The sequence below is a fragment of the Oryzias latipes genome, chromosome 1, assembly GCF_002234675.1.
Source record: "Oryzias latipes chromosome 1, ASM223467v1".
In the NCBI taxonomy this organism is placed as follows: domain Eukaryota; kingdom Metazoa; phylum Chordata; class Actinopteri; order Beloniformes; family Adrianichthyidae; genus Oryzias; species Oryzias latipes.
Genome location: NC_019859.2, coordinates 17622769 through 17646818, shown reverse-complemented (window position 1 = coordinate 17646818; position 24050 = coordinate 17622769). Strand labels below are relative to the sequence as shown.

At 39.8% G+C, this 24050-nt stretch overlaps 1 protein-coding gene and 1 long non-coding RNA gene across 2 annotated transcripts in view; one reads left to right on the top strand and one right to left on the bottom strand.

Annotated features, from left to right (window-relative positions):
* herc3 (HECT and RLD domain containing E3 ubiquitin protein ligase 3) overlaps positions 1-18236 on the bottom strand; it is a 29405-nt gene extending 11169 nt beyond the window's left edge. The window contains exons 1-14 of the mRNA XM_011476465.3: positions 18130-18236; positions 16426-16777; positions 14802-14961; positions 14054-14130; positions 13025-13246; positions 12697-12788; positions 11770-11900; positions 11232-11380; positions 10316-10389; positions 9628-9752; positions 9445-9504; positions 2211-2322; positions 856-1045; positions 75-238 (exon numbers count right to left, since the gene is read on the bottom strand). Of these exons, the coding sequence (XP_011474767.2) occupies positions 75-238; positions 856-1045; positions 2211-2322; positions 9445-9504; positions 9628-9752; positions 10316-10389; positions 11232-11380; positions 11770-11900; positions 12697-12788; positions 13025-13246; positions 14054-14130; positions 14802-14961; positions 16426-16648 (1779 nt within the window). The 5' untranslated portion in view covers positions 16649-16777; positions 18130-18236. The remainder of the gene's footprint in view (positions 1-74; positions 239-855; positions 1046-2210; positions 2323-9444; positions 9505-9627; positions 9753-10315; positions 10390-11231; positions 11381-11769; positions 11901-12696; positions 12789-13024; positions 13247-14053; positions 14131-14801; positions 14962-16425; positions 16778-18129) is intronic.
* A 773-nt stretch (positions 18237-19009) lies between these two features.
* Positions 19010-20143, top strand: LOC110015935. The gene is made up of 2 exons (XR_002291202.2): positions 19010-19770; positions 19846-20143. It is a non-coding gene; the product is annotated as an uncharacterized LOC110015935 (long non-coding RNA).
* The last annotated feature ends 3907 nt before the right edge of the window (positions 20144-24050 follow it).

Sequence of the window (24050 nt, the reverse complement as noted above, 5' to 3'; positions counted from 1 at the left end):
ACGTAAGCAAACACCATCCTTAAAGTCTAATTCTCCTTCTGCTGCGGGCCAGCACGGATCCATGTTGCGGATACCTTGTGGAGCTTCTCCAGCAGTCTAAGCGTGGCCATGAAATAGTTCTCGTGGAGCACGGGCGCAGGGACCGTCTTGCCTCCCGTCAGCATGTACACAACTATGCTCTTGTACATGTCCACCATTCTGGTGAAGACGCCGACGTCCACGACACACCACCAGTTATCTGCACAAAGACCAGACCTGTAACAATTCAAACTAGCATAATTGAAGAAAGTAATTAATTTCAGTTTCATGCATCAGAATAGAGAAGATATTTTTAAGCCTTTTCTACGTGTCATCTCAAAAAGAAAAAAAGAAAAGAAAAAAGAAAGAAAAAAAATCGCAAAATGGGGCAAATTACATATGATTTGTCAAACAACTAAGCCAAATCATAGAAAAAAAACTAAGAAACTCTTTCCCTCTTTAGAGGTTAGGAAAATGAAGAAAATGAAGGTGCTAATTGAATGGATTTGATGCTTTCTATTCCTTATATCCTGTCATTTAGGCACAATCCTGAGCAGGATGGTAGAGATCAAGAGAAAGGCTAAAATGTTATTTGACCGTCTTGAGGATCACATTTTAGGAGCTTAAAGACCCACTCTGATAAAAATAGTGTTTTTTAGTGTTTTTACCAGGTTCTTGTGGCATTTTTCTGATGATTGAGGGCATATATAAAGAAAAAAATGCAATTCGGAGTATTTAGGAGGCTGATCGCCTCAAATCATTACTAGAAGTGGTGGTGTTACACATTCATAATTGATGAGGTGTGATTCGTTTTTTATACATATGAAAGTATGGTACCCAATACTTTGCTGGGGTTGGTGTCTAGCTGGAGAATGGCTATTGCCAGTGGGATAGTGAGGCGTATGTAGTTCTTGGAGTCCTGCAGGGCTGGGTACTCGGACAGGATGAGATAGATCCTCATGGCCTCCACGTCAGGTGGGGAGCGAGGCAGCTGAGGGATCAGCAGACTCTCAAAACTTGTGGTTGCCTAAATACGACGGAGGACACATAGGAAAATAATTCCTTCAAAAAGTTGCAGTAATTAAATTTTTTTTTTTTAATAATCAGAGTCAAAATACATTGAACATTGTTTTTTGGCTCAAATTGCTTCAGAATTCAGTCATCATGACTTGTTTTCTGTCACTTGCATGACAAAAAAGGGAGCATTTTAAAGCGACATATGAGGTAAAAACACAATATGTACTGTTATGGCATTTGCATCTAACTAAATATACTTTAGAAGAAATATGAAAGAAAACTAAAGTTTTTTAAGAGGCTAGATAGCAGAACATCAACTGAATGGGATTGGAGTTCTTCTCACTCTACAGTGTGTTACATCAATCAGTTTGCACAGAATCTTAAATGCATCAGACACTGAAACACATTTACAGATACACCTAAACCTTTTACTGTTAAAAGTAAAAACTATAAATATCTACTTTTCTAGCTTGTTCTTTGGTTTTATAGCTCTAGAGGTTTTTGACTTCCAGCTTCAAAACTGCACATCAAAAAGCAAAGCGGTCACATAAAGAAATCATTTACGTTCAGCTGTAACCAGAGAACATTAGCTTCATGGGATGTTTTCTAAACAAACAGGACCCATCTTGCTGCTTTAGGGAGAATATGAATTATGACATGCTGGGAGAGGCTTCATGAGGTTTGGACTGGGGCCTCACTTCACCCACTAATTATAATGCATGTAAGGTTCACCAACACAGCTCCCTAAAAAGCGTCTCCAGAGTACGATCTGCGGCAAATCTTGATGTACGTTCAAAGTTAGATCAATTCCATATGACATGGATGCTGTTTTCTGTTGCAAAACAGCAGTGTTTCCTCTGTGCTTGTGTTCTGACAGAAAACAACCCACAATTCTTTTCTAAAAAGGAAGTTGGTTTGCATAAAAAAAAGAAAAAGGCAAATATTTTCTCATGAAAGGACTATTCTACAAAAATCTGCAATACTACAGATTTCTTTGGTTTGATTTAAAATAAAATAGTCGAATTTAGTCGAATTTGCCACCAAAAACAAACAGTGAAGTCCTCAACCAGGTGAATAATTGAAGTGTTTAAATGGCTTCATGTCTGTCGATGTATCAAGAACATAAAGTAAATAAAATATCCGACATGTTTGATATGCAACTGCATTAGTCATACCTGCTCCTGGATTCCAGCGAAAGCGGGTTTGCTCAGTGTTGCAAACAGCATTCTGACAGAGTTGAGATCGATGCCGGGGATTTTTGGGTTGGTTTTGAAGTGAGCATCATCACTGAGAAAACAAGCATCAATGTGACTCTTGATAATCACACAAGAAAATGTCTTCCTCGGCCTGAAGAGTACTTATTTTTTATAAATTGACACAGAGAAAGTTTTTCATGGATAAGCGCTAAACTGTCTTCAACTTAAAAAAAAATTGAGGCCATGTGACTCTTTTATGAAGTTGCTTTGGCATCATGGATGACTAAACCAAAGCTAAATGACAATATTGACAGTGTCAGCATTGAGAGTAAAGCTTTTCTCACAATTGAGGTTTTATTTAACCACAACAGAGACGTTTCTGTTATCATCCATTAAGGACTGTGTCCCAAACACAACACTAATGCAGAGAGTGAGCGGACGCCGCCGTGACCCACAGCAATGAGCCTCAACACAGTTTCTCCATTAAAGAACATGTGAATGTCAGTTCTAAAAGGCACAAAAAGAGCCAAACTGCACACAACTGTAATATACACACAGGCTAGAATGAGGTTTTGGCTGGAAATGAGACCAATTGATGTTCATTTGCTCAACGGATGTTTATTTTACTATAACAACTGTATCCGAGGAAGATTCTGACACTCAAGAAAAAGGATCTTCAGGTGGAAAATATGAATTAAAAAAACGTGCTTTTGACTGCAGTAAATCTTCATTGAGAACAGTTCATTTTTCAAAACATGTCCACTGATCCTTCTTTTTTTTTAAAGCCGTTAAAATCAGAAGGAAATGTACTGATTATGTCTTCATTTCATGTAATATTTTAAAAATTTGGATTTGGATCTAAATCTAGCCACAGGGGTTGCAAGCCAGTAACTTCTGTGCCGGTCCCAAGCCCGGATAAATAGAGAGGGTTGCGTCAGGAAGGGCATCCGGCGTAAAAATTGCCAAAATAACCATGCGAATCATCCACAACACTTTAGACATACCGGATCGGTCGAGGCCCGGGTTAACAACGACCGCCACCGATGCTGTTAACCTACAGGGTGTCGGTGGAAATTTGACTACTGTTGGTGGAAGAAAGAGGGGAGGCAGAAGGGTCCGTGGCCAGAGAGAGAAGGGAAAAGGCAGGAACATAGGTTTGAGAATAGGGACTCTTAACGTTGGCACAATGACAGGGAAAGGCAGAGAGCTGGCAGACATGATGGAGAGAAGGAAGGTAGATGTACTGTGTGTGCAGGAGACAAGGTGGAAGGGCAGCAAGGCACGTAGTATTGGAGGAGGATACAAACTGTTCTATCATGGTGTTGATAGGAAGAGAAACGGGGTAGGAGTGATTCTGAAGGAGGAGTTTGTAAACAGTGTTCTAGAAGTGAAAAGAGTCTCAGACAGGATGATGAGCCTAAAGTTAGAAATCGAAGGGGTGATGGTGAATGTAGTCAGTGGGTATGCGCCACAGGTTGGCTGTGACTTAGAAGTGAAGGAGAGATTCTGGAGTGAGTTGGATGAGGTCATAGAGAGTTTTCCCAGAGGAGAGAGAGTTGTTATTGGAGCAGACTTTAATGGGCATGTTGGTGAGGGCAACAGAGGTGATGAGGAGGTGATGGGCAGGTTTGGTGTGAAGGAAAGGAATCTGGAGGGACAGATGGTGGTGGACTTTGCGAAGAGGATGGAAATGGCTGTAGTCAACACTTACTTCCAGAAGAGAGAGGAACATAGAGTGACATACAGAAGTGGAGGTAGGAGTACTCAGGTGGACTACATCCTATGTAGACGAGGTCATTTGAGAGAGGTTAACGACTGCAAAGTGGTGGTAGGAGAGAGTGTAGCCAGACAGCACCGCATGGTGGTGTGTAAAATGACTCTGGAGGTCAGGAAGAAGAAGAGAGGGAAAACAGAAAAGAAGACCAAGTGGTGGAAGCTACAGAATGAAGAAACTTGTGAGGAATTTAGGCAGAAGTTGAGGCAGGTCCTGGGTGGTCAGGATGAGCTTCCAGAGGACTGGGAAACTACAGCAGAGATTATCAGGGAAACAGGTAGGAAGGTGCTAGGTGTGTCATCTGGAAAGAGGAAAGACGGTAAAGACACTTGGTGGTGGAATGAGGAGAGTACAGGAATGCGTCCAGAGGAAGAGGTTGGCTAAAAGGAAGTGGGATGTAGAAAGGACTGAGGAAGATAGACAGGAGTACAAGGAAGCGCAGCGTAGAGTGAAGAGAGAGGTGGCAAAGGCCAAACAGAAAGCTTACGATGAGCTATATGACAGGTTAGACACAAAGGAAGGAGAAAAGGACTTGTACAGGCTAGCCAGACAGAGAGACAGAGATGGGAAGGACGTGCAACAGATAAGGGTGATTAAGGACAGAGATGGAAAGGTGCTAACAACCCAAGAGAGTGTACAGAAAAGATGGAAGGAGTATTTTGAGGAGCTGATGAACGAGGAAAATGACAGGGAAAGAAGGGAGGAAGATGTGGTTGTTGTGGAGCAGGAAGTAGCAGAGATTGGAAAGGATGAGGTTAGGAAGGCTCTGAAAAGGATGAAGAGCGGAAAGGCCGTTGGTCCTGATGACGTACCTGTGGAGGTATGGAAGTGCTTAGGAGAGACAGCAGTGGAATTTCTAACAAGGTTGTTCAATAGGATTTTAGAGAGTGAGAAGATGCCTGAGGAATGGAGGAGAAGCGTTCTGGTTCCGATCTTTAAGAACAAGGGTGACACGCAGAACTGCAGCAACTATAGAGGAATAAAGTTGATGAGCCACACAATGAAGCTGTGGGAAAGAGTAGTGGAAGCCAGGCTTAGGAAGAAGGTGGAGATCTGTGAGCAGCAGTATGGTTTCATGCCCCGTAAGAGCACCACTGATGCCATTTTTGCTTTGAGAATGTTGATGGAAAAGTACAGAGAAGGTCAGAAGGAGCTGCATTGTGTGTTCGTAGATTTAGAGAAGGCGTATGACAGGGTGCCGAGGGAGGAGCTGTGGTACTGTATGAGGTCGTCTGGAGTGGCAGAGAAGTATGTCAGAGTAGTTCAGGACATGTATGAGAGAAGTATGACGGTGGTGAGATGTGCTGTAGGTCAGACAGAGGAGTTCAAGGTGGAGGTGGGACTACACCAAGGATCAGCTTTGAGTCCTTTTTTGTTTGCTATGCTGATGGACAGGCTGACAGACGAGGTAAGACAGGAATCTCCCTGGACAATGATGTTTGCGGATGACATTGTAATTTGCAGTGAGAGTAGAGAGCAGGTGGAGGAACAGCTAGAGAGGTGGAGGTTTGCTCTGGAAAGAAGAGGTATGAAGGTCAGTCGTAGTAAGACAGAATACATGTGTCTGAACGAGAGGGATCAAGGTAGAAGCGTTAGGTTACAGGGGACTGAGGTGAAGAAGGTGCAGGAGTTTAAGTACTTGGGGTCAACAGTTCAGTGTGATGGGGATTGTGGAAAAGAGGTGAAGAGGCGAGTGCAGGCAGGTTGGAGCGGTTGGAGGAAAGTGTCAGGAGTGTTGTGTGACAGAAGAGTGCCAGCAAGACTCAAAGGAAAGGTGTACAAGACAGTGGTGAGACCAGCTCTGCTCTATGGGTTAGAGACGGTAGCAGTGAGACAGAGACAAGAGGCTGAGATGGAGGTAGCAGAGATGAAGATGTTGAGGTTCTCCTTAGGAGTGACCAGGTTAGACAGGATAAGGAACGAGTACATCAGAGGGACGGCTCATGTTGCCTGTGTTAGCGACAAAGTCAGAGAAGCCAGACTGAGATGGTTTGGACATGTTCAGAGGAGGGATAGTGGATATATTGGTAGAAGGATGTTGGAGATGGAGCTGCCTGGCCGGAGGGCAAGAGGACGGCCAAAGAGGAGATATTTGGATGTCTTAACAGAGGACATGAAGTTGGCTAATGTTAGGGTAGAAGATGTCCATGATAGAGTGAGGTGGAAAAGGATGATTCGCTGTGGCGACCCCTGATGGGAAAAGCCGAAAGAGAAAGAAGGATTTGGATCTAAAATATCTCCGGCTTCCTCCCACCGTCCAAAAACATGCTTCATAGGTTAATTGGCAACTCTAAATTGTCCATAGGTGTGAGAATGAATGGGTGTGTGATTGTGGCCCTGCGACAGACTGGCGACCTGTCAAGGGTGTCCCCTGCCTTTGCCCGTAAGAGCCCGGGATAGACCCTGGCAGCCTCGTGACCCCGAAAGGGACAAAACGGAAGAAGATGAATGAATGAATGAATCTGGTGAAAAATTTTCTAGACCCCATCCCAGCTGACACAGGGCTATGGTGGAGATGCAGCCTGGTTTGGATTGCTAGTCCATTGCCACACACAGACTGCCACACATTCATTCTTAACCCCTTAACGCCTACATTTATTACCATCTTTGAAAAAACAAAAACATTGGCGTTTGTCTTTGATTGTAAGTGGATAGTAGCTATATTTTGGTCATTTTAGAGCCGAAGTGGTTTGCCGCATATTTGCGACAACAGGCAGGGATAAGAGTCCATTTAGAGTCACCAATCAGCATGAGCAGCATGTTTTTCATGGATAAGTGCTAAACTTAGGACGAAACCAGAGTGCCTGGAAAAAGAAAAAACATGCAAACGCCACACAGATAGAAAGGGGCCCAGCTGGGATTCGAACCATAACCATGTCAACCGTACTAACTATGACACCACCTTGCAGCTCCTCTGCTAAGCTTATTCCTAATTAATACAATGACAGTACAGACCAAAAATTTGGACACACATTCTCATTCAAATGAGTGGGAAGGTGTGTCAAACCTTTGGTCTATACTGTGTATGTTGGTTTTTAATACATTTATTCAAAAGGAAATTTCAAAAATGTGTTCTACACAGCCACAAATTTTATAGAATGAATTCTGATACCAAATCAGTGTGAGAGAAAGAAATCTATATTCATCTAGTTACTTTTATAAGTATTCATGAGGCATATGCATCAACGGAGGGGAGTGGGAAGGGTTTGGTTTTTATTGTTATATTGTGTGCATTTTTTTTTAATGTTAAGTGCTTCAAGTTGTGCATGTTTTTTTAATGTAAATAAAGCTTGATTGGATTTGAATTGATGAATACAATTTGCTTAATGACCATCTTGAAAAACAATATAGCTAGTAAACACTTCTCTGCATCACATCTACAAAGATAACAAAATAACAGCCACCCTGACATCCCCCGACTTGTTAACTGCTGTTTTGACCAGATCCTTCCTCGCTCTGTCAGGAGACGGCTTAATTAAGTCTGTTAGGACTCGGAGGTGTTTTGCATGCAGTCCTCCAAACAACTGTACATACTTCAGATGGTTCACTCTTTGGTTTCCCTGGCTAAGTCCATATTTCTTCTTTCATGTACAGTCCACAGGTTTATGAAGCGCAGAGCTACAAATAATTCCCCATGCTTGCAGAACGCCCGGTATTCAGGTCTTGACATATCTGCGGGGATCCGTTTTCTGCTCCGTGGACACCCACAACTCATGATAAGTATCTGCTGATGGGTCCGCTTTGAAGAGCAATTACCTAAACACGAGTTAAAATAAGTCTGCAGATTGTCGGATCGGTTTTGCTGCATCAGATTATGTGGAAGCTTGTGGTACAAAAAGGTCAATGACAAGTCCGCGAGAGTCTTGAAGATTTGAACTTTGATGCCCAATTTTGTTCACATTAGTTTATAAATTGAGAACATCTACTTTTATTGCATTTAAATCCAGGATGCACCCCTTCTCTGTGGATCTTTCTCCAATCTGCTCTTTTTCTCATCTATAAATGTTCATGTCAGTGTTCCAGTTCCTTGATGTCTCAGTGTTTCTGTTTTCTTTTTCTGTCCTCCCTGACCCCTGCCAGTCGCAGCAGATGGTCGCTCTCACCAAGTCTGCTCCTATTCATCCATTAAAATTAGAGTTTTGCCCTCTACGGTTTTTTATGTGATCCATTTGTCAAATGCAGCTAAAAAGAAACGTTTGGCCCTATTTTACTCATTTAAACATAGTTTAATCATAAAACGTGTTACTAAATTTAATTTTCTTTAGTTTTGAATATTTTACTAAACATTTGTTAAGTGCCATGAGAAAGCCTCGATAATTAGGGCTTTAAAAATAGATTTCCAAGAATCCTTCTTGAAGACATATTTCATTAGGTAAGCAGCTACATTTAATGCTAATTATGTTGCTCTAGTTTATTTCAGTTTGTGAGCAGTTCTTTTCCTCATTTATAAACATATTGCAACTATAAAACCTTTTAGTAGTTTTGGCCCATTTAAAAGTTTTTTTTTTACAACTTTGAAATTTGCTCTAATGATTTATCTTTAACCCATAAGAACCCACGGTGACATCAGTGTAACAGAAAAATATCTGAAAATGTGAGTTTTGGGTTCTTATGGGTTAAAACTAAATTTTTGTGGCAACGCTTTATGTCCATCTTTTTAAAACCATTCTGGCTTCTTTTTTTAGACAGATATTTTTTCACTATATTACACAATATTTCCACAATGAACCAAAAACTCAGTCCTGAGTAGTACATTTTGTCATTTTTTTTCACAGCAAAAAGTCACACAAAATTGAGATCAAACTATTTTTTATGTCTTATAACAAAAGACCAAAAGTGTAGAGACAAAATAAAAAGGTATAATTTAAAAACAAAGCACAGATAAATTCAAACTATGTCAAAAATGTCTACAAAAAATGTGTACAAATCAGGCGAACCTCCACTATAAGCTATACAGTGTTCCAAGGATTTACTCTACTGGGAATCACAATTATGTTTCATATCTTGTTTTTGTAATAAACCAAAAATTTCAAAGCTAAAATTTTTCATGAGACCTTTAGGGTCAATTTGAAATGGAAACTATACTAATGGCGTTTCTGCATCATTAGCACATTGGTGTAAACTACCAGGGTGATTAGCAAACTCAATAAGGGTTGATACTAAACAATACAATTCCAAATCTATAGGTCAAAAATATCATTTTAATATGTAATTTTGTGAAAAATAAATAAATAAATAAAATCCGATTGCCAATAATGACTTTCTGACAAAGGGATGACCCCCCCCCCCCACACACACACACACACACACACACACACACACACACACACACACACACACACACACACACACACACACACACACACCTCTACTTCATCTTCATTGGCTGTAGAGAAGGATAAAACTTATCAAATAATTATGATTACGACCTTCCTTTACCTTTGGTCTAAGAAACTGGCGTTCCAACAAGCGGTTGAGGAGAGGTGAACGATCATGTCTCTTTGAGAAAGAAACCAATCAGAAACGACAGGAAAGTCATTGAAAAGGACTTCACAACTACATATTCTGTGTATAAACATTCAAATGTAAAGAAATGTTGCTTATTTTGGCAACTGGACTTACTTTGTAACATTAGAGTCTGTGTTGTACAACAGTTTTAACCTCCATGAGTTCAAGCAGTCGTGGTTGATGGGGGAGAGGCTTTTACTGACATTAAACACTCGGAAGTCTTCTGGAACTTCAGGACACTAAAGACATGCAGAGAGGCAGAAGCACACAGACATCAAACAGCAAGCTGCTCGTTGCAACTTGTGTGGCACATTTCTGCGGGCGGGTAGTGTTGTTTATGTCCTCAGAGGAGATCAAATAAACAAGCCACGCCCGAGGTTTAAGTGTTCTGCCAGGGTTAGCGGGCAGACGCAGAGAACTCTGCGACTTTATCAGTCAGCATTCCTAACTGTTTGTTAGCCCCAATGCATGCTCCACATCCGCCACAGGTCCTGCCCAAAAGCTGGGATGCTACTGCCACCGTGTGGTTTCAATGGAAAACCCAAACCTTTTCTGCAGCAGAAAATAATGCTTTAGTTTTTATTATTTTGCTAAATAAACAAATCATTTCATTTCCTCTTTAAAATGGCATTAGCAGCTTCAATTTCGTAATATTTGACTAAAAGCTAATAAAAAAAAATGATTTTAATCCTTATGCTGTAAACACTGTGACTACGGAAATTCTCCAAAAATGAGATTAAACTTTTTTTTTGGCTTATTAAGTTTTAATAATAGCTTAATAAAAGAAGAGTGAAACACATACCTGTTCACTAGAATACATTAAAAAGCTATGGTCTCCTCCACAGATGATTTTGATCACTGTATACTTCCTTAAATCTGAGGCAAAAAAAGAGGAAGATCGTGATCACCTAATAGTAAAAATAATCAATCAACCCAATATTTTAGAAAGTATTTTTGCAAAAGTTTTCAATCTTTCATTAAATTATTCTGAAAATAAAAAGACAGAATAATTTTAGAAAAGTTATTCTTGCTTAGACTTGACAATTCAGTAAATAAAACTGCTCCTTTAAACTAGCAGAAGTGATGAGCTGTTAAAGGGCCTATATCATGCTATACTTGAGCCTTTCAGAGTAAACTATATAAGTACAGTATATGATAATATGTTACCTTTGATACACTAAAGAAGGGATTTTTTTATTAAATATTAGTTCTTCTCGCGAGCCATTTTCCTTCCCGGAGGTAAGACGTCCCGATCTCTGAGGCACTGCCCATTTCATGACGTCAACATAGAGCCGGCAGTGACAATATCTGAACTTTTGCAATGATGGATGTGCAAATAAAAGGAAAGCCTTTTTGCCAAATACCGCTAGCTCCGTGGAGAAAGTGTGTGTATGTGTGTGTGTGTGTGTGTTAGCCTGGGGGCAGTGCTGGCAGTGCAGACTCTTCCTGAAAAAAGGGGCGGTTCTCGTTTTCATGGATTGGGAGGGGCTGGTGCTTAGAAAGCAGAGTTTTAGAGGAATGCTCAAAGGTGTATGAGTGGATCAAAATACCACTTTGGGGTTGTTTACAGGAATTAACGTTATACTGTAATACAGTTAAAAGCTCAAGAAAGTTCATTTTTGCATGATATAGGCTCTTCAAGTCTAGAAAATTTTCTGATGTGAAACTCAGCAAGAATGGAAACAGAAAGCCTGTGTCAATCCTCAAATAAACCTTACCTTTTCGGAGATTTAAAGTCAAGAAATCATTTTTAACGGGATGTGGACTTCTTAAATCAGCCAGTATTCCTGTTCCCAGCTGACCGTGACTGTTACAACCAAATGCATACACCGTACCAGAGGATGGAACAAAGGCAAGAGTGTGATGCCTACCAACGGGAAAAACAGACATTTAGAGATAGACAGACGAAACTGTGCACAGCCTAATTTAAGATCAACGATTATGAACTATTTAAAGGGTTTCAACATTTTAAATTGAATTGAAAAGTCTTAAAACACGTGGCTAAAATGTTAAAATCTTTTTAAAAACGCATCTTCATTCTTTGAGCATGATGTGGTCAAAGCCACAGCAGATTCAAGAATGTGGAGATCAACAAACACAACACACCTTTCTCAAAACAGGTTGTTGTTTTTGTAAGGTCAGTGGGGACAAAAAGTCAAAACCAAAACAGGAAAATCAATAACTACTTAAGAAAAAGAAAAGTTTGTCTATGTTCTATGGGGAGAAAAAAGAAGAAAGTTAAAGAAGAGACAGCACCTTCCACAGGTGATCTGGGACACTTCAGTTCCCATGAGCTCCATGACTCGTCTGGGTAAAAGTTCATTATTGCTGGAGCCATGACCTAGTTGCCCCCTGGAGCCATCACCAAAGGTAAATAAGCCCCCGCTCTGCCGAACAGTAGGAGAATGTTATTTGGTGAGTAAACAGAGAAAAGATGCTGATCTTTATCTGATTCAAATCAAATGCTTTAAAACCACCTATGATGTGAAATGTAGGGGGCCTTTTTTTAATTCTTAAAATTACCCCACCTACACCAAAGACTTCCTCATGGTTCTTAGTTTGCACAGTAATATGACTTTTGCTTTTAACCATTGACTGTAAAAACAATGGACAGCTCATCACCCCCCCTTCTCGTGTTCCCAAATAGGAAGTGTTCGCCATTCCCATAGAAACGAGGATTCAGAGTGACTCGGACCAATCACTGTCGACTGGTTTCAACATGGTGGCGCCCGTATCAGGACGCCACGGTGAGGGACTTTGCCTCATTTCTATGGGTGACGTCACACCTCGATCTGTCTGTTGTTATTACAGTCTATGCTTATAACTGAAATTGAAAGCTTTTTTTTTATTATTCCTCTTTAAAAAAACTGCAAAGTTTGACAAAGATACAAAGACAGGGATTAGTTATGCTGAAGATTTCCCAAATGAGGAAATAAAACCTTGGACTTCATCTAGAAAAGCCACAAAGAAACCAAGTTTCTCTCTGTGTTAGCTTTAAGACACGCGATTCCTCACAACCAAAAGAAGAAAATAAAACAAAAAGAATAAAAGTCCACAGAGCGGGACAGACGGACAGTCTCCAAAACATCATTTCAGACCTCTGCTAGACACACCTATGTCAAGGTTTTAAGCCTCTACATATTTGTCTTATTTGGTCATGATGTTGCAGGTCAGGGTTCATACCTTTGTGAGGGCAGCTGTGTGTTCATCTCCACAGCTGATGTAAACAACTCTCTGAGATCTCAAAAACTTGATGTGACATGGAACGGCCCGATCTGGGAACAGGAATGACAGCCAAAACTCACAGTCAGATCAGATGGGATTAATGGCACACTGAAGCTTCCTCATTTAGGCACTACTTAGAATGAAAAGGTATTTTAATAAGCATGTAAATAAAGAATAAAAGGAAACCAAAATGGTATATAATGTCAGTTTTACTGTATACATTTTTTTAACGTACCTATCTCTTAAGAAATCCTTTATTTTCAAACATTTTATGTCTTATGCGTACCTTGTTTATCGTTGAGCCCCAGCTGACCAGCCTTGTTTTTGCCCCAGCCAAACACAGCTCCAGACAGGGAGAGCGCAAAACAGTGGTCTCCCCCCGCGGTTATCTGAGCCAGAGGGATTCCTGCCAGGGACTTGACCGGGGAAGGAGACAGCTTGCTGGTCTCTCCTTTGCCCAGACCCAGCTGACCGCTGCTGTTCTGGCCCCATGTGAACAGCTGGCCATCTGAGAGTGAGCACACAGAGAAACCCCATTCACACATCCAGAAAACCCCAATAAACACATGGAAAGCATTCACTGGTCATCTTTTGATCTATTGTAAAATCCATCCCAGTTGTCTTTTAATTGTCAGTTTTATACTCAGAAATGCAGTTTAAGCTGAATTTTCTTTATACATGTCCTCCGTCATCAGATAATTGCTAAAAGAACATGTTAAAAACATCATTTTCATTGGAGTGGGTCCCTAAAGCTTTTGATTATAAGGGCTTTCATATGGGTAAATACAATCCTTCATATGATTATAAGACTTTATTATCTGGGGGGAAAAATTCAAACATTTTGTCGTGCCATAAGATATAGTTCAATTTAAACAGATCTTGATTCATTTCAAGTTTAAAAAAATGTCACCTTAGAGCCTGAATTCTCATCTCCATCTATTTCTAATACATCACTTCAGCTGAGAGAGCTTTGCTTTGGGTTCAGGTATAGGTTTCCCTGATGGAGCCGGCTGACACAGCCTATTATCACTGCTGAGCTCCGACTTCTATTGATGTCATTCAGCCCCATTTCATTTTAGAATGTTATTAAATCAGCGCTCATAATCACCCCAAATAAAAACGGGATGAAAAATAATGATAACATAACTAAGAAGATCAAGTAATTGTGAAGATTATTACAACCTAAATAAAAGAGTTTCCTTGGGAGTGTGTGACTGATCTTGAACTGGAGTGATAACTGCTCTGATATCTAAATCAGAAACTAAAAGGTTTCTGAGTTTCGGATTTAGCGTCGTGAAGAGTGCATCGTTCACACCTCGAGAAAGTGCGATGCAGTGCTGGTTTCCACACACTACTTGGGAGATGCTGTGGTCACACAGTTTTTTAAGCAACCTGAGGAGAAAAGGACAAAAATCTAAACCAAAAGCTAGAAAGAGAAGAAAAAAAAACAATAAACTTCACATTTGACCACCAGAAGGCCGGGATAAATACAGCACATGAATCCATTGATGCAAGCACGCATCAAACCACTTCTCCTCCAAAAGGAAAAACTTTTTTTTTTCATAACTGGAGATAAATTCATTTGAAAAGAGTTGGGACATGTAATGTATGTTACATTTTCTCATGCCATGCATTAACCAAATTCAGGAGGCTAACAACCAGTAAACAGATTTTTCTTTAAAAATTCTTCCAATTTTATCTCCTCCTTTCAGCAGCTTTACAGCTTTATTTTAGGGATTTACCCAGAATTCTGGTGCAGCAGTCACAGCTGTTCCAATATGTGCAAATTGATGCATAAGGTAACTGGAACCTGCTAATGAAAAGTTTCAACCCCTTTATGCTGTTTTTTGCTCATTTGCAACTTACTGTTAAGTCCAGAACTCCCCTCAATTTAGCATCATCTTGAAAAACATTAAAGAATCATCCTTTGATATAATTGAAAATAAAGTCCAGCATTAAGAAGCTCATACCCTGACTGTCTAGGTTACTTATTTTTCCCCCCCTAAGACTTTCTGCAAAAAAAGGAAAAAAAAAAAGTTTCCTGTCTTTAATAAAAGAGTCACCTTGGGATTCGAACAGCCGTCTCAGCAGTCTCCAAACCAAGCTGACCCCCATCTCCAGCCCCCCACACAAACACCTGACCCTGTTCGTTCACCGCGACTGAATGGGCCCGACCACACGACACCATGGTAATCTTCTGGGTATCCAGAGCCCCCACCAGCTCTGAGAAGAGAAGATTACATTTTAGCAAAATCTCTAGATAAAAACAGGAAAAACTTTAACATTTGTATTTTTTAAATCCTCTTGTTTTCTGGTCTAGACTATACAACTCATTTAGATTTAAATCTTCTGTTCATTTAACCCAACAAAGGTTTTTTTTTTTTTAAGTGTTTTTGAAAAACAAAAAAAACACTTTTGTAGCATCCTCACAGACCACACCCGTTTGAGGAAAGCCATCCAGCAACATCGTATTCATTTATCAGTCCACACAGCTAATGTTAGCTACCGCGTATCTTCCAATAGGCGCAAGCAGATGGGCGATATTGAGAAGACGGCTGTAGGAAAAAGAAGAAAACCGATTTCCTGGTGAAGCTGCAACGAAAGTCAGCAACAAATTGGAAGAACTGCTTTGAACTTGGATGATTGAGCAAAGATGGAAAGGTGTGCGTGTCTCCGGGAAAATTATCTGCATGAAAGCCAGAAGGATTTTTGATACGGAGGTTGATGCTTAAAGGGAAAAGAAACCTTCTCACCATTTCAATAAATCATATAGTGTTCATCTGGTGTTTTACTCTGTATTTCTTGACCAAATTTCCCAGCAAAATGAAACCATTAGCCATCATCACTCCGTCTGTAATGGGATAAATGCCGGTTTCCAATAGATTCCTGTCTCTAATAAAGGCAGAGGCTACTATTGGAAGATATAAGGTATATAAAAGGTAAGAGAAAAGACATTTAAGCATGAAATTCAAGACATAAAAACTGTTTTTTTTTATGTTTCAGTAAATAGAAAGTAATTACAAAGCATAAATCCAGAGGAAATGCAGAAAAGAAACTTGCTGTTTTGATGTTTTAGATTAATACGTTACAATGTGAGAACTTTTTGACTAGAAAAATTTGTTCATTTTAACATTTTACTTTTTTTTTTTATATAATTTTATCATTTGAACATTTTAAATTCATTAAGAACTTTATTTAGGTGGATTTGGAAGCAATTTCTACCTTACCTAAGCTTGCAGTTTCTACAACTCTGTCATTCTATTTTTTACAGCATCGCAAAGTATAATTAAGACTTTTTCCAGATTTTTTGAGATTGTGTTTTCTGCAGGCTGTGCTACACGAAAAAAAGCAAAAGAACTAACTGGAGCTTCCAATCATCCCTACAGTGCACATTGAAAACTAGCTAACCTTTATTTAAAAAACCCCATCTGTAATATGGTTTCTGTACATATGGGAGGTTTATAAATATCTGACTGGGTTTGAAAAATTGTAATAACAAGTTTATGTAGGTATTATTGCTGAAAATATTGATCAAGATGAATAAATTATGCATTCACTTATTCTATCGCAAGCATCAAAGCCGATATAATAAACGGGTGTGGTCCTACTCTTCCACATTTTAGAAATATTTCATAACTTTCCAGGTTTCTGTGAATCTCTGCATCTTTGTGGACACCTAAAGCTTACCTGGAGAATTCCCAGCTTTGTCATGGCCCAGCTGTCCACAGCTGTTGGAACCACACGTGTATACACTACCATCTTGCAGTAAGAACAGCGTGTGTTGCCCGCCACACGCAACCTCTTTCAGCCCTCTGCCGCTGAACACATGACAGATCCTTGGTTCAAAAACAGGATTCCCCTCCACACCAATGCCCAACTGCCCGTCTCTGGCATTCCCCCAGCACAACATGGTGGCGAAGCGAGAGGAAATGGGGGAGCGATATGGAGAAGCAGAGCGAGTGACAGTCAAATTCAGGAACAGAGAAATGTCTAAGTGTGAGAAACGTCCCGCTTTCTCCTCTTGGTGTACATTCCAACCCTAGAAGAAACCAAAAGGGACTCTGTTGTTATGTTCATATGGAATGTTTCCACATAATTTTGCCTTGTTTGTAGATCCCTACAATGTTTTCACAATGAGGTAGAGATTACATTTGGAGATGACTGTGACTAAAAAGATGTAAACACAATAGCAGAGGAACAGGCAGTGTGTTTAAAAAAACAAAACCAAAAAAGCCCTGACGCTGTAATCCTGGTTTAAGCAGCTTCAAACAGCCCCGCCCTCATAACCATCCAGTCACAGTGCATGCATGATGTTAACCACGGATGATAATAAAAAAAATAGAAACAAACCTCTATGATGAGAAAGAAAAACAAACTACAATTCAGATAACACATAAAAAACACTTAAAATGCCTGATTCATTTACTTTTATACATAATAATTTAAGTACTATATTATATTATGACATTGTATTTGTCTGTACTGAGTCAAGATAAATGAAGAAATTGATATCAAAATATAAATCAATATATAAGTATGTAGTATGTAAACATGCCAAACATATTCAATAAATGAAAAAGAAAGACTGAATTAGATTGTTGTTGGTGCTCTACTTTGTGTTTTTATTGCTAAATAAACTTATTGTTCAGCTGACTAAAACTCAGCAGAACATCCCTTCTGTCGGGTGTTTACCACATGGAAATATTTACATCTAATAATTCAACTAAATTAATTCAAACCTTTTTTTCTATTAAAATATTAAGCGTAAAGTGTTTATTTTTTTATCAGTTAAGCTTTGCTTTTTATCAAAATAAATGTATGAGAGTGATGTGATATAAAGCACATTCTGTTGGTTTATGAAAGGTTTTGTTTACAGAATTCTGCCTGACACCAGCAGACTGGAGACATTATTTAGTTTTTCCTAACCACACACGACACGGCGTCTAATTTATAGAACATACGTCGTATCTATTAGATTAAAGATTAAAGGGATTTGACCTGGAAACTATTAACTATACATGCTTTTTATTGCTTATCACTAGTAAATACTTATGCTAAAAGCTAAAGTTAACTAGAACTGATGATCTGCTCGTCATTCCCAAGTGCTAGCTTAGCTCAATTTAATTTTTTTTGCGCAGAAAAATAGTCTTCTCTAAACACTTGTCTAAATATTTTAAACATTAATCGAGTTGTGTCCTCATCGAAATCAAAAACTCATCTTTAAAAATCCAAACATTGCTACCCCAAAGCTAACAGACTACTACGACTAGCTAAGCAGCCCTCTTCTGCAAAAGAAACGAAGCGGTTCTATCTTGTTCTTATCCGCTACGTAGCATCTTGAGGTAAAGAGAAAGGCAACCGCTCTCTATAAATTTGAAACGCAGTGTTTACCTGGACAGATGCATCTTGAATTTAGATGTTTGGTTTCGGTCCGGCTAGGAAAACAAACGAGGAAGTACCTTTAAGTCCTACGTCACCAAGCCTGGTGCCAAATAATCAACAATTGGCTCACTTAACCGGAAGTGGTGGTGTTACATTGCTTTCTGTAACCTATCAGATCCAATGACCTAAAAAGATCAATCTTAACGATTTAGCTTAGTAGTAATATAGTTTTATTTTTAAAAAAGCAAGCTTAAAGCTTATGTATTGTAGCAAGGTATCTCCTACTTATTGTAAAAAAAGTAAGTAATTGTTAAGCCCTGCTACACCCACTGAAGGAAATACGTTTAAAAAGGAAGGCTAATAGGAAAATTCTAATGACCAAGCATTCCACTGGTATTTAAACGCAGCATTTACGGACGATTGTGTGAGACGTGAAAACAGTCTCACGGTAGATCCGTGCGTAACTTTGGCTTCGTGTGTGCGTAACAAGGGATTCGTGCGTGTTTTTTTAAAGATGTGTGTGTGTAAGTAGTTTCAAGCTGTTGTAATCTTAATTTGTGCATACGTAAATTGCATTTTGTATTTTTTTCATTTTATATTTTTTCAACTTATACACAAAAGGTATTATGTGAGTTACAAATCACGCACAAATCCAAATTTATGCACAAATCCTCATCTACGCGCGCACAAAGCAAGAATATGCATACACAAATCCTTATTTACGCACAAATCATGAATTACGCACGCACAAATCCGACTGAGTCTAATTTCTCTCCATATCGGTGTCAGTAAAGCGGAGTTTCATATATAAAATAAGGAGCTCAGAGACACATTTGGGTGTAGTAGACCGCTGCAGCCTTTATTTTCCTTTTCATTCACATATCCTGAAGTTCATCTGTCACCTTACGACATGAACCTGTCATCCGAACACCAATGCAGAAGTAAACAGTTTTACATACGCCCCCTCCTCCAGATGAAATGTCCCGTTATAACATATAACAATAAAGAGGATTGAAAATAGTCTGTTATATTAGCATTTGAACGTTGAAAATGCCAGAAAGTATGGGGCGCCGAATGTAAAAATTAACCTCATGAAATTTATGTCTCAGTTTCACCACATTTAGACATTTCCTTCCATATTACTACATTTATATCACATAAATGACAATCTGGGACCACCAGATGCAGTAAGTTACAGGGAACACATGGGGGCACTCTCACATGGTTCCATGATCCAGGGGGTTGAGTCAGGAAGTGCATCCGCTCTCCAACTGAAGCCCAATCACAAGAGTGAATTCTGGTGTGATTGATGGTGACAAACCCCTGAAAGAAGGCGCTGAAAGAAAACCCAGTAAACAGTAAACTGTTGAGTTTTGGCACACCAGCTTGGTTTGGTCTCATTGGTTTTCTTTGTTGGTTGTGGCGTAAATGAGCAAAAGCTGAAGTGAAACTGCCTTGCATTCATCTAACCACAGCTGAAAGCAGCTCTTGGAATCGTGGATGTGAACATCTCAAAATCCTAACTTTCTTGACTCATTACAGGCTGGTCCACAAATACGATTGCTTGGATAAGAAGCTGTACCCTATGCTCACACACAAACACAAAGTCCTCACACAGAAGTGTGCCGTCTGCCATCTCTTTATTGCCAGGTTTGGAAAAACAAACATTCCCGGTAATATTAGTCTTTTCTTAAACTAATAATTCCATCTTTTTGACACTTCTAGATGGTAAACCACTAGTGACCAGTTAGCTCCCAGCGACCCGTGTCTCTTTTGTGACAAATGCTTCCGGATGCTGCATTACGATGCTGACGGCAACAAACTGGGAGAGTTTTCAGCTTATCCTCATGTGGATCGAGGTGCTTTAAACTAAAGCTTTTCTGTGCTGAAGCCTCAGGGAATTATGTTTGACTGTTTTTGTGTTCTAACAGGCTGTAAATTTGTTCTGAGTAACATTTTTCCAATAAAGTTATTTTGTTTCCAGACTTGTTTTTCTGTAACATTAATAAACATCAGCAAAAACGTCTTTGTTGGGGTCACCTTAGGTTAGAATTTTAGTTTAGGGATTTACTGTGAGGCAAAATTAGGAGGAACATAACTGACTTTATTTCAGAAGGACAAACACAAGTCTTAAGTACATCTACGTTAAAAAGAAAAGTGAAATATGGTTTAAAAAAAATAGCTTTGACTTTGGCAGTTCCATAGTTAGTTGTACATCCATCAAAGTGCTCATCCAGCAACCGTTCAGACATTCTCATGAATTCCAGATCATGTGAACTGAAGGCCAGAGCAGATTCAGGTCTTAAAGCTTACAGATATATTTATATGAAAGTTTTAAATGGAGACTTGTTCCTATGAGATTCATTTGCTTTGTTAAAAAGTTCAAGTACAATGTGATTTTCCATCATTTCATTTCTAATAAAGAAACAAAAAGGTTATCAAAAAAAGGAGGTATTAAAAAATGGAATATGAGCTGAAAGCTTTTTGCAATTGTTCTGAGCAGATGAGCAACTCTGAATGCAAATCAATATTGTAAGTATTGTGAACATTAACATTTTTGGAACCAAGAACCTTTTTGTTGTTGGCAGAAGCAGCTGGCATGTCTGCTTCTGGAGTGGTTTCATTTTTTTCTTTAGCTCTAGCCCTTTTTCCATCAGTTTAATCACTGACCTTCTGACAGCCACCTTCTCCAGGTCATTCTGTAATCAACAACAATTATGTCTGGTCTTAGAAAACATCCTGCCCGTTCATGTCCAGGTGTTTATAGCCAATCGGAATCTTTAATCACCGGATATAGAACGGTACATGTCTGCCTCTGGTGAGAAATGCCCAAATTCTGTACTGTTGGCTTGACCCGTCAAATAGCTCAAAGCGAAAGCCACTTTGCTGTGTTGGGAAGGAAACTCACTCGGACAAAAGTCAAAGCGGAAATGACGAGGAGAGAGCAGCAGTTCCATCAAACGGCTCGGGGTGTCCCAGTCTAGTCAGCTGGGGCGGAGACAGGGGTGCCTGCACCAGTATGGAAAGGCGATCATGAAGCTGCTGCATACCAGAATCAGAATCAGAAAGCCTTTATTGTCATTGTAACACAAGAAACTTGTGACAACGAAATTTCTGGTGCTCTCCAGCTGCTTAGACAAACAGCTGCGCCTGTCCTGCATCAAGGCAGATCCCTCCTCAGGTGGAGGAAAACCTCACTGAAGTTACTCCTTCCTGCTGGGTCTGACATGGTCACAGTGTAATGTTTCGAAGGTATCTGGATGACCCAATTGCAGAAATGAAGAGGCAAGAGTAGTGAGGTGAATGTTTAAATTTATAATTTATGAACGAAATTATTAAAACATAGAACATCAACAAAACACCAAAAAAAAACACAACAAAATAAAAACAATCAAAGGGTCTTTGATTGGATTCTTCTCCATGAAATCACAAAAACAAAATCACATCCTTAAATTATTTCAGCATTTAAATTTGTTATCACATAGGGAAGATGGCCGCCTTGATGGAATGACCGATGCGTTTGGGCTCCTGCCTTTATCATTTCTACCTTTAAAATTCTCACTCTCCATACTAAAATAAGTGCAGTGAACGGTGTCTCAATATATTTTAAAGAACCTCCGACCACAAAAATGACGACAAGATCGCGAACAGAACATCAAAAAAAGGATGACATCACCAACGATCCTGTCGTGGCTATGCTAAAGGCAATGCTAGAAGAACACAGAGCATCTCTTTCAGCGGAGTTCAATGCCTCCATCGCACAGCTGGAATCAAAGTTTGACAACATCCAGTCTGCTATTGAAGACCGCCATCAAAGACTCTCCTCGCTGGAAGACGCAGCCACCGATTCACGTAAGGATATACTCGACATGGAAGTAAAGCTAGCGGCGGTGATGGAGGATAATGCTAAGCTTAAGGCGAGGCTTGTTGACTTCGAGAGTAGGAGCCGCCGCAACAACGTTCGAATAATCGGTATCCCTGAGAACGCAGAAGGACCTCGCCCCACTACATTCTTCTCAGAAATGCTGCTGGAGGTGTTTGGAAAAGAGGTCCTGAAAACTGCTCCGGAGTTGGACAGAGCTCATCGCGTGCTGCTGCCCAAGCCGGGGCCTACTGCTAAGCCTCGGGCCGTGGTGGCATGCTTCCACAATTTCCAGACCCGCGAGCTGGTGGTGCGCAAGGCTCGAGAGCTGAGAGGGAAGCTGCGGTACAAGGACTCGCCTCTTCACATTGTGGAAGACTACTGCCCAGAAGTCCTTGAGCAGCGTTCTGCCTATCGTGGAGTAATGAAAGAGCTGTACAACTTGGGCCTCAGGCCCAGTCTCCGCTACCCGGCCAGGCTTTTCGTTATGACCAAAGAGGGGGACTGGAAGCGGCTAGCTTCGCCCGAAGACGCCAAGAACCACATTAAACTGCACCAGCCAGCTAGCTAAGAAGCTCTGACTGTGTTTTCAGGTGATTTTCGGTCCTTACTTTACAAATGGTGTATTGTCTCACAGGTTCTGCGTTTTGCAATTTGTTTATTTAATAGGAAAGTTTCTTGCCTTGACATATATGCTTAATTTGCATTCAGGAGGATGTTTAATTTTTTTATTTTATTTCTATCTCTCTTCTTTCTTTTTATTGGTTTACATCTGCACACGGTGATATATTCTTTATCACTTTAGTGAGTCTTTATTGACAGGAAGCCCCTTTTTCTTAAATTCTGCTTCCTCCCTTCACTATTTTGCTATGTTTAGAAGGCTGGGTGATGGCCATGCCCGGCAGTGCAATGGACACTCAAGATGTTATTATTTTTTCTAAGGGGATCCAAGTCAAGTATAAGTATGTGTGGGTCTGTGTGAATATTTTGTGTGTGTGTGTGTGTTTTTTTTTTTTCTATCTCTCCTTACATTTTCAAGGGTCAGAACGTCGCAGACTTGTTAACAGAAAAGTCAACATATCATAAGGTATGACTAACACTCTTAAATTTATTTCTTGGAATGTGAGAGGTATTGGAACTTCAATTAAAGCCAATAAGGTCTTAACTCATCTACAACAGTTGAAAGGTGACATTATTTTTCTGCAGGAGACCCACTTGCGTTTAAAAGAAGTAATGCGTTTAAAAAGAAATTGGGTTGCTCAAATATATCATTCAAAATTTAATGCCAGAGGATCTGCTATACTTATCCGTAGTAACGTTTTATTTGAACAGCATAAAATCATAGCAGACACAGACGGCCGTTATGTTATTGTATCAGGGAACTTACAGGGCTCCATGGTGGTGCTGGCGAGTTTCTATGGACCAAACTTCGATGATGACGCTACCATACAGAAACTATTTTCTATATTATCAGGATTTGAAAATTACCAACTTATTATTGGGGGAGATTTTAACTTAGTCCGAGATGTTATACTGGATAGGTCCTCTACCAAGGCCACTCCACCAACCAGATCCTCATATGCCCTCGATGTTTTTAAAACAGAACTAGGACTGATAGACCCGTGGAGATGCAAGAATCCCACTACCAAAACATTCTCCTTTTTCTCCCATGCCCACCAAACTTACACACGCATAGATTTTTTCTCATTGACCTTAGACTGCTTTCTGTAATTCAAACCTCTACTTACAACACGATAGCCATATCAGATCATGCACCAGTTCTATTAGAACTGGCACTCGGTTCACAACCCCGACCTCCTAAACATTGGAGATTTAATTCTAACTTATTGATAAGAAGCGACTATAAGCAATTTTTAAGAACTCATATTACACTTTTCTTCGAATTAAATGACGCTGCGTAAATATCTAGAGGCATCCTCTGGGAGACGCACAAGGCCTACATGAGGGGTCAGCTTATAAGTTTTGTCTCTAAAATGAAAAAAGAGGAGTCATCCCAAAAGACCAATTTATTAAATAATATTAAGGATCTTGACAGTAAACACTCATC